A 20,359-nucleotide genomic window follows, 5' to 3' on the forward strand; every position below is an offset into this window, starting at 1 on the left:
ACAGAAAGTAGTTTTTCTGGATAGATAAGCCACAACCATTTGAACCTGTCCACTTGACCAAACCTTTGATGTAACTGGGGTACACCTCCTCAGGGACTGGGCCACTCACACACCTCCCTTCCCTTCCCTTCCAGCTCACCTTGGACATCTTTCTTACTCCAGATCTTTCGGTGAACTCCTCCCAGGCAATAAAACATCCCAACCTTCCTCGGCTCAATCACCTTACTCAGTGGCACTCTAGAACACCTCCACAGAATCAACCCCTCAACTCTTGTAACTCAACTAGGATGGGCCTCCCATGCAAACTTTGGCCCTTCCGTTTCCTTTCAACTTGGGTGGTGCCTTCTTCCCACTGCCTATTAAAGACCCCTCTAGGGTTTGCCTCAAACCCGAGCTCTAGACATGACCTGGCCTGATCCTCCCTCTCTCATCCATGATGGTATTGATATGGTCCCAACAGCAGGACCAAAATGAAGGCCACAGAAGCACAGGTAACTAACTCATGTGCCTAGGAGTCTGTGCTCTGGGGGACAGAGGGTAGGAGAACAGAAGGATGAGCACCGGCCTGAGAGCCAGTGAACAAGATTCAAGAGGCTCTGTCATTTGAAGGGACCCAGGGAAAGACATATCATCCTTCTTTTGCTGAAGCTCCCGAAGCTCAGTTTGGCACATCCTCATACACAGTCTCGTAGTTTGGGTTGCCGTGTGTGACTAGACAGCAGGGCCCGCATCACACTTCCACCTCCCCCAGCACTCTGCAAATAGGATGTGTGTAGTTGGAGGGGGAGGTAGCTGGGGAGAAATGCTTCGAGTGTGCACGCATATCTTCAAAGAGCGCCAGCTTCGGGTTTTTTTTTTTTTTTTTAAGTTTTCATTGTATCTTCATTCCAATCTTGAGGGATTAACCTTATTTTATAGATGGGAAAAGAGGCTCCAAGAGGTTAAATAACTTGCCTTGAAATTATTCTTGTGTATACAGAGGACAATCAGGACTGGGAAAGCCTGAGAAGAGGGTAGCAAGGAAAGCCTTAAGGGGTATCCTCAGAGCAAAGAAGGAAATGTGTAGGTTTGTGTTGGGGAGTAGGCAGAAGGGAAAGGGCAGGAGAGAGAAAGGTATGTTTGATCTGATGAGATGGGAGGATTCCCAGTAGGTAATAGAAGGGAAAGTCAGCCAGTAGTTTGGAAAAGACCACAGAAGAAAATTCTGAAACCGCTGACCAAGAAAGGAAGTCTAAGCTGGGAAGACTGGGAAAAACATGGCTAAGAAAAAAGAAATCTGCAGTCCTCACGGGAAAGTGTGTTGGGGGTGACAGTGGAGGAAGGATAGGAAGACTGCTAGCCCCATAGTACCAGACAGGAGAGAATTAAACTGCAGGGGGCCCCAGTAGGCTAAGGGACTCAACTCTTCATGAACTCACAGTGGCAACTTTCTATATGCCTCGGGAAGTAGGTATATAGACTTTCTATATACCTGGCAAGTAGGCCGAAGTGATTTGGTGGTAGTTCCGGCATCTCACTCACCTAGTGTATGAGGCCTGCCTTTTCCTCACATCGTCTCTGTGAGGCATGCCTTTGCTCCTCTAGGGTGCTCTGACGGCAGACTCAGAACCTCACACGTTTTCAAATGAACAAAATGTCCAGCATGGCACTTGCTACACTGTAGTTGGGCAGTTACTTATGTACCTCTGATAATATAGATTCAGACCACAATGCATTTCTTTCTGCTGTCCTTCCACTTCAATCTCTGACCCTAATGAAGTGATCAGATGTGATGGCAATTTATGGAACTTTCTATAGGAAGCCCCTTTGATTGATAATGCTCCTCTTTGAAAATCAAGCTGATAAAATATGAATAAAGAGAAGACGGACAGTGGAGGAGACTCAAAAACAAACCAAGAAATTAACCTTAACCCAGCCATGAATTTGTGTCCTAGGACACAGGGAGGCCATTCTTTGAGAAGGTTCTTACTCATCCTCAGTCACTACCTTGGCTATCTCACAGGGTGGCTGTGAGAGGACCCCGTTTGAAAACCTGGTGTACTTCACCGACAGAACCCCAGTGTAGGTTTTGTTTTTGCTAGGCTGTCCTCCCCAACTCTTCTGTAGGAAAGTGGCCAACGGCAGTGTTGGTTGAGCTCAGCTATCTACACACCAGGTTTGGCTCCAGGCTTTGCAGAGTGGTTACTCACTGTAGCAAGGATCCTAGGTGTAGGGGTAGGTATAAACTCCTGAAACTTGAGCAGAGGTTCCCTGAGGCAAAAGAACTCTGGCCTAGTCAAGTTGTCCTGCTTGCTGTTCACTGTGGCAGCATTTGTTCCTGCTTTGCCATCTCCACCTCTGGTTTGCCCAGCACTCTCCCTTTGAGTGGTGTGATCTTTATTTTGGCCACATTACAGCTGAGGTGCTTCTTCAGTTGGGACTGTCACCAGTGCAATAGTGCTGTAGTCTCACTGTTCCACTGTGCCTCAGAAGCCTGTTTTGCCTGTTAAGTTTTCCTCCCAGCCAGTTGTCTTGGAGTCAGACCCAAAGCTGGGCCTTCCGGTTTGACCTCTCTTGACTCCAGCCTGGGGAATTGTTAGCAAGGAGAAGGGAGTGTCAGGACATGTCCACAAATGTTGGAAAGTCACCACCCACCACCCTTTTCTCGGCTTCAGCATGCTGGGTTTTAAAAAGTCACAAACTTAATTTTTTACCAGCAGAGACAGCTGAACAGAGGTCTCTAGGGCTCTCCGTGTCAGGAGGAATAAAACACAAATAGTTTTAAGAAATACGGTTTGCTCAGGTGTCAGAGAAGCCCAAGTACCTTAGGATCAATTTTGTGATCTGAGGAGAGCCTGAACTTAAGAGCTAAATAATAATAGCTAGCATTTATTGAGTTCTTGCTATATGCCAGGGACTTTGCTAAACACTTATCATGCATTACTTCATTTAGGCCTCACAACACCTCAGGTAGACACTGTTATTATTCCTTTTGACAGATGAAGAAACTAAGACTCAGAGAAGTTAATAACTTGCCAAGGATCAAACAATGGTTATGGTGACCTGAGGTCAGGACGAAGGGCAAGGTCAAGGCCCATAACTTCTACAAAGCTGTGATGCCCGCCTCCCAGTGAGTTCTTAGGCAATGCCTCTGCTTTTGCCTGGGCTTTCACACCCAGACCTCTCCACCCTAATGCTGAAGAAAAATGCTCACAAGCCATCTCCTTTTAACTAGCACAACAGAAGGGAGAAATAGTGACACGGTTCTGGTACCCGAGGTGTCTGGCAACCATGCCTAGCCCTTCTATGACCTCATAAGAACAGCTCCAGTGAGGACGTGTCAACCTACGTCTCCTCCCATTCCTCCCCGGCATATCCAGAGCTGTTATCTGCCTGGTGGGTTGGAGGTGATCCTGAGCCCTGCCTCCGCACCATATGGCTTCTCCTAGACCCTAGAACAAGGGGGCCAAGTCAAGGGTATTGTTTTCCAGTCTTCTTTTCCCAGTAACAAAGTATTTTCACCTGGATAACAGCAAGTAAGATTCACGAGAACTCTGTGTTGTACACCACTGAATCCTAAAGAGTGCCTAGCAGGTAGCAGGGACTCAACAGTTGTTGAGCATAGTGGATGAGGTGAGATAAGAATGAGGTTATTGAATTCCTGACTGCAAAGTATACAGCAAATTATTTTAACTGGGTTGTATAAAAGTGAACTGTATACAACTATGGCTTTAAGTATGCCAGAAACAGGAGATACTGAACTAAACAACCAATGGGGAACCCAAAGCAAGAGGAAGAGAGGAAGAAATTGGTTTGAAAAGCAGGGGATGGGGCAGGGGAAGAAACAGGACATTCCAGATACTTTACCATCCCCACTCCCAAACAAATACTACCAAACACATGTTCAAACTGAGAAAAAGCCATTTTAATAACACACACATTCATAGGACTTTAAACAAGATGTAGTATAAAATCCTAAAAAAAAAAAAAAAAAAAAGGAAAGGAAAACAAAGAAAAAAGAAACCTGCATCTACTTGTAAACTGCCTAAGAGCTGGTGGGGTGACTGGCTGACGGGACTGTCCAGGGAAAAGAAAACAGTGAGGCGCACCAACACCGTCAGTGAGCACGCAATACCCACGGGCCACGCTCTACATGCCCGACCACCTGAACTCTAATCCTGCCTCCTTAGAGGCAATCAGGACAGTCCTTCCCTAGTTCTCAACTCAGTCACTTATGGGTCACCTCTTAGATTTTTACTTTTTAAAGCTTAAAAATTATTCTTGGTTTAAAGACTCCACACATTATTACTGGCCAGTCCCCACCACCTACACTTGTTTTGACAGAGATAAAAAAGCAAATGTTCCAACTGAGCCTGGATGATGACACACCATTTTCTACCTTTTATATCTGGGGAGATTTTTGTGAAGTCAAAAGCAAGCTATTACCTTGTACCTCAAAACAAAAACAAAATGCCAACCTTCCAAAAGGCGACAAAGGCACCACTGCCATCAGGAGATAGACAGAAAATGTACAGACGCTGTTACTTTACTGCTACACAGATGCATTCTGTGCATGGAGTGCATCTTCACTTAACATGGTATAACTAACAGAATTGTATTTTCGGATAACAAGAAAAGCAGTTTAGAAAAGGCAAACAGTTACACACAAAAGCATAAACACTTATAAGTATCTTAAATTTCAGCTTGCAATAAGGGTAATAAGTTTGACATACATATCCAGAAAGTTAGATAAGGTGATTTTTGGCACAGTAACACTGCCAAACACACCACCACTCAGTGCAAGCTTTGTTTGCCAAGTCTCAAAAGTGGCCTGACATTCTCTGTGCAATGAGCATCTTCTCCCCCACAGCCATCCCTTTCACTGGGTGGGCAACAACAGCAGGAGGGAGACAAAGCAAGGGGACTCAAGAGGGAGAAGGGTAACACTTGATTTGGAAGAAAAAACATGGGCTACTTGTGCTAAAAGAGAATCACACAACTTTTATGAGAACCCGAATGCAAATACTAACTGGAATATGACCTGGAGACCGAAGACATCTACCAGAGTCATAAATGCAAAGGTCCAAACACATGTCTGGCCATTTATTTTAAAGGGACACATGAAGTATTTTTCTCTAATGGAGAAAGATAATTAAAAATAGAGACTTTTCTTATTGGAACTGCTAAATAAAAATGTATCAAAGTGGTTTTAAATTTGATGAGCAGTTACCTGTTGCAACTGCAATACAAAAGGGTCACTTAAAAAAAAACCTGAATAACCCACTTGTCCCCCCATCAATGTACACGATTAGAAAATATTTACACACTGTAATTACAGGCAATATAAGCAGTATTTTATACTTTTGAAACTTTGTACACTTTACACAATGCAAAATGAGAAAAATATGAACACTTATAAAATTACACACAAATAATGTATCTACAAATTATTAAATTACAGAGAGTGAAAGCCCCCACTGTTGGGCAGATAGATGCCAGAGTTTCAAGCTTCTGTCAAATATAACTCTGTATATATCTCATTAACTGTAAGTGGCATTTTCTAACAATACCCTTGAGAGGTAGTATCAAGATAATAATATTCTTACCAGTAAACTCAACACAGAATAAACTTTTGTTGGCCTGACAGGATTCTTAGGAACTGGATTTACTTAGTCTTCCTTAGAAAATCTCTAACTGCTCAATGCTTGACATGGGCTCAAAAATTACTTATGCTACTTTAAATGATAAATTTAAGATAAAATGTGTTTTGCTCCTAAGCCTCAATTTAGAGGTAGAAAGCTATTTTCACAATTTATTTTCTCCATTCTCAAACTACAAACATCAATTCCCTTCCCCGCCATCACCTTTCCCCTCACAACTGGAGACCTCAGAGTGCTCACGATAGCTAACAATGTCATCCAAGTCAATACTGGGGGGGGGGGGGGGGAGTTGGCATTTTCTTTTAAGAAATTCTCCTAAAAGGGACTCTCAGTCAACAAAAGAAATATTCAGTTAGCTAGTAAGAGTTCATTACTACCAAAGGCTTCAAAGGGCCCTTGGGCTAAGACCAGCACATGCACTTTTACTAACTCTCCACCATTTAAACCAAAGGCTGGCTTTCCAGTGTTTAAGAATTTAGAGCAGCTGTGGTTCTCAAGTGCAACTTTAAAATACAAGCACAAACACATGTGTGTGCGCACACATGCATGCAGTGTCGTAAAGAATAACACCATCCAGGTCTCTGCCAAGGTTATACACTCATGAAAATAAGGTTTCTGGAAACTTGTCCAGATTTTTAAGCTTTTGCAATACAGACTTCTGTAATATGGCTACTAAGGGGCCAGAATTCTATGATTTAACCAGTATTTTAAAAAATGCACTGGAAATTAAAAACAAACTGCATATTTTGGCATGAAAACAGAGCCACTATTTTGTAGCTTAACCTCTTCCCCTTAAGGGATCTGACAATATACCTTCTGTTTCTCAACTGTTTGTTTAAATGTATTTAAAAAACCTAACAGATTTATAATCTTGAATTGTGAAGGAAAATGCATGGATTGAACCCTCCCTGTGGTTTACAGGAGTTACAGAAGAGATTTATCCTTTTTGTTACTAAACTCAATTGTGAGTTTTTCCATTGAGTCTTAAAATAACTAAAAGGGATTATTAAAACAAACTGGAACTTGGTCTTGGTTTCCATGTTTAACTCCTCACATTGGTCCAAATTTTTTCTCACATATTTTCTATGATTATCCAAGTGCCACAAATACAAAGGAAAAAAAAAGATAACAGGCTTATAATTTAACAACGGAGTTAATTGGGGCAGGTTAGACATGCAACTATTAGCTGCTTCTACACTTCCAGTCTGTTATAGGATTCTGCTCTTTTAAAAGGCCAATTACCTTAATTAAGCAGATTGTGTTTCATATCTGCTTCGGAAATGGCAATTTCTTTTTTTTTTCTTTTTTCGTTTTTTAAAAAGATTTTATTTATTTACCTTTAGAGAGAGGGGAAGGGAGGGAAAAAGAGAGGGAGAAAAACATCAACGTGTGAGAACTGGGGCCCTGGCCCGCAACCCAGGCATGTACCCTGACTGGGAATTGAAGTAGTGACCTTTCGGTTTGCAGGCCGGCACTCAATCCACTGAGCCACACCAGCCAGGGCGGCAATTTCTTTATTACCAGCTTCATACTAGATACTCAAGTGGCACACTTGCTGCACATTTTCTTAGCATTCCACTGGTTTTTGTAGTAATCCCTTCTACTCCTCTAGGAAAGGCTCTTATTGAACTTCTCTTGTTTCTTATTTTTGCTGTTGCAACTCCTGTTAAGAATCTGGTACCCAGAAGTCATGAAGCTGCCCCTAGAAAACAGAAGGGGGAAAAAAAAACAGGATAAAGAAAATCCAAATTATGAATAATCTTTATAAAATGTCTCTTCATCAGACAATGGACTTTGATAACAAAAGTAAAAAAAATCTTTATATTTTATATTTCTCTGAAAATTTATGGTAATCATATTCAAGTTTCACATTTTGTGCTCTAACAATTAAAAAGTATAAAATAAGTACAAGACGTTTTATCTTCATCAACAAACACATAGAGAATCATATTTAAGAAGATTTAAGTAAAATTGTTAAGCTAATATAAAGTTTTAGCTTTAAATTCTTTTCTATTTTAATGCCACATCAGCTAAGATGGCCAGCCTGAAACAAGGTCTACAGAGGTTAGAAACAACAAAACATTACCTTAAGATTTCTTAAAGACGTCTCTAAAATGGTGTGCACATCTTAGGAAGGACACCAACAGCAAAAGTCAAAATGTCATAAAATAGTGAGATTGCTTTCATAATTAATATTCAGTGTTCCTGTTACTTTGATAAAAAAAAAATGTAAGCACTTCTAGGTCCTATCTACTGCAAGTATGGTCCCTGGATCAGCAGCACTGGCATTAATCTGAGAACCTGGTGGAAATGTAGAATATCTTAGGTCCTACTTCAGGTCTACTGAGTAAAAATCTGCATTTATTTATTTATGTTTTAAATATATTTATTGATTATACTATTACAGTTGTCCCATTCCCCCTCCCACTCCACTCCATCCTGCCCACCCCCTCCCTCCCACATTCCCCTCTATAGTTCATGTCCATGGGTCATACTTATAAGTTCTTTGGCTTCTACATTTCCTACACTATTCTTACCCTCCCCCTGTCTATTTTCCACCTATCATCTATGCTACTTATTCTCTGTACCTTTCCCCCCCTCCTCTCCCCCTCTCACTCCATTGACAACCCTCCATGTGATCTCCATCTCTATGGTTCTGTTCCTGTTCTAGTTGTTTGCCTAGTTTGCTCTTGTTTTTGTTTTAGGTGTGGTCGTTAATAACTGTGAGTTTGCTGTCATTTTTACTGTTCCTATTTTTTATCTTCTTTTTCTTAGGTAACTCCCTTTAACATTTCATATAATAAGGGCTTGGTGATGATGAACTTCTTTAACTTGACCTTATCTGAGAAGCACTTTATCTTCCCTTCCATTCTAAGTGATAGCTTTGCTGGATACAGTAATCTTGGATGTAGGCCCTTGCCTTTCATGACTTGGAATACTTCTTGCCAGCCCCTTCTTGCCTGTAAGGTCTCTTTGGAGAAATCAGCTGACAGTCTTATGGGAAGTCCTTTGTAGGTAACTGTCTCCTTACCTCTCGCTGCTTCTAAGACTCTCTCCTTCTGTTTCATCTTGGCTAATGGAATTATGATGTGCCTTGGTGTGTTCCTCCTTGGGTCCAGCTTCTTTGGGACTCTCTGAGCTTCCTGGACTTCCTGGAAGTCTATTTCCTTTGCCAGACTGGGGAACTTCTCCTTCATTATTTGTTCAAATAAGTTTTCAATTTTTTGTTCTTCCTCTTCTCCTTCTGGCACCCCTATAAATTCGGATGTTGGAATGTTTCAAGATGTCCTGGAGGTTCCTAAGCCTCTCCTCATTTTTCCGAATTCTTGTTTCTTCATTCTTTTCTGGTTGGATGTTTCTTTCTTCCTTCTGGTCTACACTGCTGATTTAAGCCCCAGTTTCCTTCGCATCACTATTGGTTCCCTGTACATTTTCCTTTGTTTCTCCTAGCATAAGCTTCATTTTTTCATCTGGTTTTCGAACAGATTCAACCAATTCTGTGAGCATCTTGATAACCAGTGTTTTGAACTGTGCATCCAATAGGTTGGCTATCTCTTCCTCGCTTAGTTGTATTTTTTCTGGAGCTTTGAAGTGTTCTGTCATTTGGGCTATTTTTTTTTTTGTCTTGGCGTGTCTGTTACTTAAAGGGGCGGAGCCTTAGGTGTTCACCAGGGCAGGGTAATGCTGGTCCCTGCGCTGTGATGCTGTACGTGGGGGAGGGGCCGAGGGAGCAATGGTGCCCATTCCCCTCTCCACCGGACTCCAATCTTTCACTCCACCACCCACAATCAAACTGGGCCCCTCTGGTGCTGGCTCCCGAGTGGTTGGACCCGCACACGCCCCAGGCCCCTGTGGGTCTCCCCAACGACCTCTCCTGCGAGGCTGGGAGTCTCCCCTGCTGCCGCCCCAACCCCCATGGGCGTTCTCAATCAGAGGTTTGAGGCTTTATTTCCCCGAGCTGGAGCCCTGGGTTACGCGGTCTGCTTCGCTCCCCACCATGTGTCAGGTTCATCTGTGCGCGAATGTGGGGCCGCGGGGTGCTACCCGCCGCTCTGGCTGCCCCGTTCTCTGCCATTCTGAGTCCAGCCCTCTCGGTTTATCTGTGCGCGAATGTGGGGCCACAGGGCCTGCCAGTGGTCAGACTGCCTGCCCCGTTGGTCCCACACTCCACCAGCCCCGGTCCGCCACCCCAACGTGAGTCCTCTCTGCCCTGGCTGCCCGTCTCTGCCCCTCCCACCGGCCTGGATGAATGTTTATTTTTTATTTCCTTGGTGTTGGACTTCCTTGCCGTTGGATCCTCTGTCAGCTCTGGTTGTGCGAGGAGGCACAGCGTGTCCACCCATGCCGCCATCTTGGCTCTCCCCTAAAAATCTGCATTTAAACAAGTTCCTTGTTGATGCTTATGCACATTAAAATTTGAGAAGAATCATTTTAGACAATCCCAGATCAGTTTGCTTATAAACAAGCAGAATGGCAAACTTAACAGCAGATATTTAAACAATGCCTCTCTTAAGCAAAGTCTCCTTAGACATGATACCAAAAGTGTGACAAAAGAAAAAAAAAATAGATAAAACTGACTTCATCACAATTAAAAACTTTTGCTCTACAAATGATACCATCAAGACAATAAAAAGACAACATACAGAATGGGAGAAAATATTTGCAAATTATACCTAATAAGAGACTTGTATTTAGAGCATTTGGGAATTCTTACAAATCAATAATAAAGATAAAAACCTAAATTAAAAAAATGGACAAAGAATTTGAATAGAAATTTCTCCAAAGAAGCTATATGAATGGCTAATAAGCACACAAAAAGTGCTTATTAGTCACTAGGGAAATGCAAATTAAAACCACAGTGAGATTCCAACCTTCTATTATGCCTTTAATCAAAAACAAAAACAAAAACAAAAACAAAAACCCAGATAACAAGTTGATAAGAATGTAGGAAAATTAGAAACCTCAAATATTCTGTTGGGAATGTAAAATGGTGCAGCCACTGTGGAGAACAGTCTGGCAGATCCTCAAAACATTTAACGTAGAATTACCATATGACCCAGCAATTCTACTCCCAGGTATATGTGCGAGATATTTTCACTTGAAAACATATGTTCACACAAAAACCTGTATACAAATGTTCATGAAAGCATTATTCATAATAGCTGGGAAGTGGTAACAAGTCGAATGTCCATCTAGTAAGTGGGTAAATCAAATGTGGTATATCCATACAATGGAATATTTGGCAATAAAATGGACATACATGCTACAACATGGATTCGGTTAGCATTGTTATGTAAAAGAAACCAGTCATAAAACACTACATGGTATATGATTTCATCTATATGAAATACAAAGAACAGGCAAAGCTATATAGACAGAAAGTCTGTAGTTGCTGAGGACTTGGTAGAATGGAGATAGGAGTGCAGGTAGAGGTAGTTGGGGAATGGGGAGTGACTGCTAATGAATGTGGATTTTTTTCTGTTTTTGGAGTGTCAAAAATGTTCTAAAATTAGATTGTGGTGATGGCTGCACAAGTCTGCATATACAAAAAATCACTGAATACTTTTAAATGGGTGAAATGTATGATATGTAAATTTTATCTCAATTAAGCTGTTAAGAAAAATGATTCTTGTGAAATAACCTCTACTTGATGCAATTTAACATTTTAAAATGGGCTCAACCATTGTTAACATAAATTAATGAATATGAAGCCAACAAAAATAAAAATTTACAAACTATTATATGGGAGTCTTCAGTTTATCTTAAGACCTAGAAGCAAGTGCTCTGTCATACTTTTTTCAAATAATATGAAGAAACACCATTCAGCAAAACTATTAAGAATAAATGAAGTTGTTTAATAAAATGACACCTGAATAGGCCGACAGTTCTGGATTATTTCCTGCCATTTTCCATGTATCCTGGCAACCAAGTCTTTTACCTTAAAAATATCAAATAGGGAAAATGTGATCAGATTAAAACATCCTCACCTAAAATCAATTTAAGGCTTTCTATAAAAGATATGGTAATTGTGACAGGCCCACACCCAACAACTCAATTTGATTTTTATCAAGAAATAGAAAATAAACTACTCATTTTCTGGAGAGGCTTTAAAATCATAGTGGTTAATATGAATTTTCTTTATCACCATATCTAAAATACTGAATGCTTGGGACTCCATTTCCCCATTAGTTACTAAAGATCATCCAGAAAAACATACTCCCACCCTGGCTGGTGTGGCTCAGTGGACTGAGTGCTGGCCCGCCAACCAAAAGGTTGCTGGTTTGAGTCCCACTCAGGGCACATGCCCGGTTGCAGGCCAAGTCCCTGGTTGAGGGCAACCAATCAATGTTTCTCTCCCTCTTTCTCCCTCCTTTCCCTTCTCTCTAAAAATAAATAAATAAAATAGTTAAAAAAATCCCAAATCTCCCCTACTTCAAGACACATGCATTTTCACCTTGCAGGCTTTTGAACACTCAGATACAGAAGGTAAAGGGTAGCCTTTGTTATAGGGCCCAAGGCATAGGCTGTTACCTGCCTTCCTAGCTTCTATTTGAAAGACTCAAGGCCACAAAGAATGGTTTTCATTAGTTCCTTTCCACATTATCAAAAGATCCAAAATTCACTGTTATACCTCTCTAGGTTTTTGAAGAGTATGATGAATCTTCTTTAAATACCCAGTATATTCCGACAATTGGAGGCTTAACAAATTTTTGTGTAAAATTCAAACTTTCCTACCACTCTACAGATTCTCAATTAGCTCTTGAACATAACTGCCTGAGAAAAATGTTTTAAACAATTCAGGAATTTTATAACTACTTTAAGTTAATAAAGTAAATTGCAAGGTCTGCTTTTTTCTCCATTTAGAGTTCAGTAGATTCAGTTTCTTCAAACAATTACCACCTTTCTACTAGAGGCCTGTGGAGAGAGGCAGGCAACTCAACTATTTCAGCAGTGCCATCCCCTAAGCAATTTCCACAGACCTCTGTTATCCTCTACTCTAAGTAAGGGGAACCCTGGCACCAATCTATGCCCTGCCCTTGGCTTTAAGAAACAAAAACCTTGGATGGTCTCCTTTTAGCATGTCTGTCAGCAGTAGCCACTACCACCAAGTTCTATGGGCCAGTAACTCTAGTTAGTGTTCAAAAGAATGTGTTTCTGAAACTACGGTTTCCACTATAAGGCAAAGAGCTATCCTCGACATGTATTTGAAAATCTGCAACCAGATACTTCATTAGTTGCTCATTTTTGTATTTAACTTAAATCTACTAAAATAAATATAGATACTAAATCCAAATGGGCTAACCTTTACAGCCAATTAATGTAAGACATAAGGTTACAAAGCTGATTCTTTACATTCAATGACTATCCAAACATAGGGGCAAAAGAAATCAGCTTTACCTTACAAAAGCTAAAAGATAATTTGGAATAATTAAATCCTTACAAGAAAATATTGTTTATAAAGTGTTAATTAGCATTTTCAGGAAAAACTGCCATATCATTTTATTAATACTAAAATTGTTTTCCTAACTCTATACTCAGATATTGTACTTAGCTTTTCTATTGTCTGACTACACTAAACCCTTAAGAAAAAAGGTGAGCAAGCTTACTGCTGAATCATTTCCATCCTTGAGCTCAGACTGGATGATGTAGAGGACTCAGGGATTTGAAGAGTGCTTCCTCTAACACATTCTCTAGTGGAATATTTAAAGAATAACATCTTGCCTATTTCTTCTTTATGAACAAAACAAATTTTTAACTATCACAAAATTTTATAACTATTGTTTTAAAACTTATATATATTTATTTAAACAATGCTTTAATTCTTGAAGCGAACTTAATTAAGCATGAAGGTCTGAACTTGTACAGAAGTTTCATTAGTAGTGGAAGAATTTTTCTCCTTAGGTGTCAGGAGTTTCAGAATAGAAAGCATAGTAAAATTAAAAAATATATCTGCTTTAAGATGTTTTTCCTTTCACTTTCAATCTAGCTAGAAGTACTTAGTAGAAGCTGATTTCTGTTATTAAAGGAGAAAATCATATTTCTAATCTTATATGTTCTTTTTTCTAAAGAGAGCCTAATATGCTTCTCTTCCTCAAATATTAATGTAACCAATGTTAAAAACAAACAAAAAAAAGTAAGAAAAACACACACTTACCTTAGTTCTATAAAACAGCCTTGCATCTTCCCTAATATCACACTTAACATGCTTTTCCAAAGCCCCACAGAGGTGCACGAAGTGTTTCTATGCAAAACAAATGCAAGGAATGAAGACAACTCTGAAGCCCTACAAATTACTAGAACTAAATAGCATTTAAAAATCTACCATTCTCCAGTTAGCAATTTCTAATTTAACTATCCAACATAGTAGCAGTCATATCATTGAAAGTAGTAACTGCCAGGACAATAAGACTGGTATGGCTTATTGTTAGTTAATGTAAAAAATATATACAAAAAATAAAAGCTGTTTTTTGCTATATATTGAAGCACACTAATGGAAATTAATCCTAGAGCTTAGACTATGATATAATGCCCCCAAATTTGAAAAGGCCTTTCTTTAACACATTTTCTCATGAAATATTCAAATAACAGCTAACCTATTTTTTCTCTATGAACTACTTTAATACTAGTTCCTTAAAAAATTAAGTTTTAAGTTTTAGAAGTGTATAGTCCAAAACAGTCACTCTCATACATATACCAAGGTTGAATATATTAAGGTAAGAACGTAAATGGATACTTTTGGGGAGAGAAATGTGGTAACTGCTATTTTTAAATAATTAAAAAAAATTTTAATCCTTGCCAGGGCATATATTCATTGATTTTAGAGACAGAGGATGGCGGGGAGGGTTGGGCTGGGGGGGGTGGTGCAAGAGAGAAAGACAAACATTGATGTGAGAGAGAAACAATAATTAAAATTTGTAAATTTTATAACCTTTGATCTGGCAATTCTACTTCTAGGAATTTACCCTATAGAAATGTTTACATAGGTTGATAGAGATATATGAATAAGAATATTCATGTTAGTACTGTGGGTAATCACAAAAATGTAATGTTCATCAATAAAGGTTTTAAAATAATACAGTTTTTAGACAGAAGGGCTAATGTCTTAAAGCAGTGATTTCAACTGGTGTGCCGCAAGAATTTTTAAAACATGCAATACCTGACTACTGAGTGAGGGGTATTGATCTCCGTTCCCTTAGACTGTCAAATAACATAATGACAACAGCCAACACCACAACAGCTGTCCTGTGTGAATGAATCTAAATCGTACATTTCTTTTTTTGCCAGATTGGCAAAAAATACATTTTTTGGTGTGCCACAGAATTTTAGTAATTAGTTTATGTGTGCCATGAGATGAAAAAGGTTGAAAATTGCTGCTGTATAGCAAATTTAAAGTTAACTTTTATTAAATTTTCCCCAATATAAAAAATGTTCACATATTAGTTCAGCCGCTGTGGAAAACAGTACGGAGGTTCCTCAAAAAGTCAAAAGAGAATATGTCCAAGCAATCCCTCTTTTGGGTATCTACCTGAAAAATCTGAGAACATGTATCTGTAAAGATATATGCAGCCCTATGTTCACTGAAGCATTATTCACGGTGACCAAGACATGGGGACAACCTAAGTGTCCTTGATGTGGTACACATATACAATGAAATACTACTTGGCCATAAGAAAAGATTCAATACTGCCATTTGTGACAACACAGATGGATCTTGAGAGTATATGCTAAGCGAAGTCAGTCAGAGAGAAAAAGACAAGAACCATATGATTTCATTCACATGAGATATAAAACAGAAAGCAAAAAAAACTCATATAGACACAGACAACAGTATGGTGGCACCCAGAGGGGAAGGAAGGTGGAGGGAGGTAGGAGAAGGTGAAGAGGGTCAAATTTATGGTGACAGGAGGAGATGTGACTTTGGGTGGTGAACACACAATGCAATATGCAGATGATGAATTATACAACTGTAGACTTAAAACTTCTATGATATAAACTTATTAACCAATGTCACCCAATAAATTTAATAAAATTAAAAAAGAGTGTTCCTTCATTCCATCAATAGTGACACTAAAAACAAAAACCACTAAAAACTACTTACCCGCTGTCCAGAAGAAAAAGAATGAGAACAACTAACTTCACCAACTAAATGAAGAAGAATGTAGGTCAGGTAATATGCCTATTGAGAAATGAATAAAATGAACACCCATGAAATTAACTAGCACAGATATTATCCTAGTATATACTAGGAAAGCTGCCCAGGAAGGATTAAGGATTTGCTAAAGTTAACCAAGTTAGTAGGTAGGAGAAGGCATGCATTTAACCTAGGCTTTCAGATTTCTAACTCAAGGGCACTCCTTTTGCCTCATGACTGCCCAAATAAAGGGCTACAAAAATATACTCCCAGTATTAAATTACCAATAACCATCTTTTTGCTTCAATTCTCAACTCTTAAGTTTACTGAAGAATTTTATGATAGCAATTAAAAAAAACATTAACTTTATAATAGCCTCTAAAGGCCTATGCCATAATAGCAGCCTATGGTTAGAAAGGTGGCATCAGTTATGCTCTTATACACTCTTTTGAGATGATGACCTAGCTTTGGGTACCTGCTTTTCAAGTTCCAAATGAAGACTGTCATCAATGGTGCCACTTGGTTGTTCAGCTCTTTTCTTCAAGACCATTTTCTTCAACAAATCAGAAGGCTTCATTTGCACAAGATAACGATATAAGACTGATATCTACCAAAAGAAAGACATTGAAGAATACTTAGCAATACAGGTGCTCTTTTTAGGCTACTTTTCTTCAGTGTATTCTCTGTTCATTTTGCCTTCTCTAATTTTGCCCCTTTGTAGCCTTCCTTATAGGCCAGTGATACCCATTTCCCCTTTACTTCGAAGTCCTCAATTGCTTAAAAGGGATTTTAAACATTTAGCACTTGTAATTGAGGATAAAAGCTTAGGGATGAGACCAAATGGCATTATAATAGAGGTCAAAGAGAGTGCTTCTTCTGTGAAATTATTTGAAAGTCAGCAAAATTGAATCTCCCTGTGAGTAGAAGTCATTGAATTCTGAAAAGAATTCTTTTTTGATGGCAGTAAATATCACTGAAAGGATTGAGAGCTATTTGATAATGACCCTGGTGAGTCAGGAGTGGGTCCCCATTTATCTGGCATCAAATCTACCTCAACTCCACTAATGCAGAAACCAGCTGTCTCTTTCAATCTCTGTCCCAGAGCACCTTGTGCATACTTTTATCACTGCTCTTACTACACTGTACCACAATGGTTGATTTACTTTGTTTCAACCACTAGGTTATGTTTTCAAGGGCAGAGTCTCTAATTCATTTTTTAAAATCCCTAGTTGAGTATCTTGTACTAAACCCCGATTCAAACAAGAATACTACATGTAGATCAGGTTCTATGTTGAGTCTCCAAATACAACTATAAGTAGCCCATTAGTGCTATTAATGTTTGAAAAAAGCCTTCAGGACTCCTTGGAGTGGCACTTGCATAGCACATGTTTATACACACTCATACATATACCTGATATATTTACTACTAGACAAGTACTGAAGGGTAACCGCATTTTAGACTATATAATTAAAGACTATTTAATATTAAAACAGGTAGAAGATGCAATTAATGCACAATAGTTTTGCAATTTCTAGTCTTTAAAAATTTTTTTCTTTTATTGATTCTGGAGAAAGCAGAAGGGAGGGTTTCTCCTCTCCTCTAATCATACTGATTTATTGATAGAGAGGGAGAGGAACATCAGTGAGAGAGAGAAACTTTGATCCGTTGCCTCGTGCCCTGACTAGGGAACAAATTCACAACCTGGGCATGTACCCTGACCGGGAATCAAACAGATGATCTTCAGCTTTCCAAGACGATGCCTAACTAACTGACCCACACTGACCAGGTGCTCTTATCTTGTGATAAAATTGCAAACCTTGATAATGTGAACTAATTTAATAAATGATGTCACATTTAGCATATTATGATTTCCCCAGTTTTTAAACATTAATTCATCTAAATGTCCACAACAATCCTATGGAGATGCTAGAGGATGTGTGATACCATCTCTATTTCACAGATGAAGTAACTGAGTATCATTAGTTAAGTATCATTCTAAAGATTACATGAATAGTATTATTAGTAGTATAATAGTAGTATAATTAGTAGTATAATAGTATTAGTGAGAGTCATGATCTAACCTCAGGACTTCTGAATCCATCAATTTTCCCTAACCTTACTACCTCTTCCATTTATTAAAAGAAACTAAAAATGTTATTTATACCTGCAGATTACTGGCGTTAGGGATATCTTCGTGTTTCTCATCCAAAAGCTTTGAAATAATCACTAGGCTGAGGCACTGTCTCAGTTGCCTGGAATCAGAATTTCAGAATGTATTTTAATCAACATTGCTTGAGAAGCAGATGAGCCAAAAGGAGTTCTTCTAGTCCTGCTAGTTGAAAATATAGCTAATGTTTTAAGAGAAGGCTGTACAAAAATATATAAGGTTTAATAGAGTAGTAAAATTTCATTTTTCTTTTTTTAAAAAATATATAATTGATTATGCTATTATAGTTGTCCCATTTTTTCCTCCCCTTTATTCCCCTCCTCCCTGCAGCCCCCCTCCCACCAGCATTCCCCCCACTTAAGTTCATGTCCATGGGTCATGCATATAAGTTTTTTGACTTCGCCATTTCCTATACTAGAATAGTAAAATTTTCATGTAAAGAGCTGCCCTGAGGTTCAGGCAAATTGTTGAAAGCATTTTCTCTTTGATCATACTGATTCGTTGATAGAAAATGTATTTTATTGCCGCAATTTTTTTTACAAAAAAAATCCGAACAAACCAAACACACAACAAAAAACAAACTAATTTATTCATTTTTATGGCATGTGCCACCAGATTAAGTTATTAGATAAAATTAAAAATCAAGAATAGTATAAAATGATCTGAGTTAAGTATAAGAATCAGGTTGTCAATGCCTTTTCCCATAGCTGACTATAAAGTAAAAGAATGATCTAACATTCACGGAATGATGAAAGGAAATAAAGGACCCGAAAGCACTTCATTAATGTAAACACTGTACATTTTTCTTAATGTTTAATTCTCACTTTTCAATACCTTCCACGTGATGTCCAGTTAGGGACTAGCTGTACCAACCACAGAAGGTTGTGGGGATGACTGGAGAGTTCATTTATGGCCAGACAGAGTTCAGGCACCTGAAAAAAAAAACCAGTAAGATTTTTCAGACGGGTGAGTGGAATCAAACATCCACAGATCATCCACAATGATCTTGCCATATTGAGGGCATTCTTACGAAAAGAACCTAATTTTAGAAACAGCGTGGATTCTAGTACCTATTAAAACATACACAGTACACAGACTCAATTTTATCTTAAATTCTAGAACAGACTGAACAGGTACATTTATCAGAATTTCACTTGGTTTTCATGTTTTGTGCTGTATCTTATCTAAATATACTTAAATGTTAATATTCCTTCTTGGAAGAATAAAGTGACTTAAATACAAATACCAGTTTCCAAAGGTATATAATGAGAGTTGCAAAGACCATGTATCTTCCTGGACCTGAGATTTCATGCATTGTAAGGATCTTCAGCTATTTCAGTATTTAAAGTCTAACAGAATTGCTTCAAAATAATCTCTGAGTAAAGAATATGGGATGAGGGTAACAGATAAGATTATGTCTTGATAATTATAAAGCTGAGTGATAGGTAGGGGTTCGTTAGTCTTTTTTCTATTTTTGCTCTTATTTGAAATTTTTTACCACTAAAGGTTGAAATATATAAACTTTTAAAAATCTAAAAAAAATTTTATGTTTAGCCTCAATATGGTTGCAGAAGTTCAACTCCAATTCATGTTGCATGTGTGACTCCTTCCATCATTCTTTTAGGTCCCTGTTCAAAGTTCACTTTAGAAAGGCCTTCCTTGACTGCCTCATCTGACGAGATCGGGAGTGTTCAGGGTGGTATGGCCGTAGACCCTCATCTGAACAAGAGCGCCCCTTGCCTTGCTACTCTCTTTACCCGTGTCCTGTTTTATTTTTTATTTCTAGCACTATTATACTTGACATAATATAATCTACATTTACTTTATTATATAACCCTCTGACTAGGGTAAAACTGCCATGAGGTCAAGGGCTTTGTCTTTTTCCCAGATGTATTTCTAGCCTCCACATTAATGCCTGGCCCACAGTAATGCCCTAATAAATACATTTTTTTTTTTGGTGGAATAAATGGTTGTGGTTTTAGAGAAGATTCAATCTTAATGAATTTAAATAATACAGTTCCAGCAAAGACATTCCCTTCCTCAGTTTATTTTCCATCTACTGAAGATCTTAATTGAGCTTAGAAACTGTTCTGAATGCACTACGAAAATCAAATTGTAATATTACATAAGAAAACCAATAGTGAAGTTTTAAGTAACGTTACCTTTGTGTTCCAATCTCTGATGTTTTTCATCAGGTTTATCAGGAGGCTTTGAAAGTCCACTAGAGGAATCTGCTTTAGCTGTTTTTCCAAACTCATTTTAAACAACATTAAAATCAGCAACATTATTTCACGATCCTGATAACCTTCTGGATGTATAGATGTACATAAGCCTAGAAACTTTGACACAAATGCAGAGACAATGCAACTTGAGATATATTTTATTTAAAGAGTTTAAAATAAAAACTGTTAAATAAAAAA

General features: G+C 38.6%; 1 protein-coding gene across 4 annotated transcripts in view; it reads right to left on the reverse strand.

Moving 5' to 3' along the window:
- Nucleotides 1–3,887: 3,887 nt before the first annotated feature.
- SLF2 (SMC5-SMC6 complex localization factor 2) overlaps nt 3,888–20,359 on the reverse strand; it is a 49,580-nt gene continuing 33,108 nt past the window's right edge. For all 4 annotated transcript variants that reach the window (XM_024555733.3, XM_024555735.3, XM_045191424.3 and 1 more), the window contains 8 exons: nt 20,102–20,278; nt 18,774–18,871; nt 17,937–18,024; nt 16,247–16,378; nt 15,739–15,816; nt 13,795–13,881; nt 11,509–11,577; nt 3,888–7,341 (listed from right to left, as the gene is read on the reverse strand). In XM_024555733.3, the coding sequence (XP_024411501.2) occupies nt 7,306–7,341; nt 11,509–11,577; nt 13,795–13,881; nt 15,739–15,816; nt 16,247–16,378; nt 17,937–18,024; nt 18,774–18,871; nt 20,102–20,278 (765 nt within the window). In that variant the 3' untranslated portion in view covers nt 3,888–7,305. The remainder of the gene's footprint in view (nt 7,342–11,508; nt 11,578–13,794; nt 13,882–15,738; nt 15,817–16,246; nt 16,379–17,936; nt 18,025–18,773; nt 18,872–20,101; nt 20,279–20,359) is intronic.

The sequence above is a fragment of the Desmodus rotundus genome, chromosome 4 (assembly GCF_022682495.2).
Source record: "Desmodus rotundus isolate HL8 chromosome 4, HLdesRot8A.1, whole genome shotgun sequence".
Taxonomy (NCBI): Eukaryota; Metazoa; Chordata; class Mammalia; order Chiroptera; family Phyllostomidae; genus Desmodus; species Desmodus rotundus.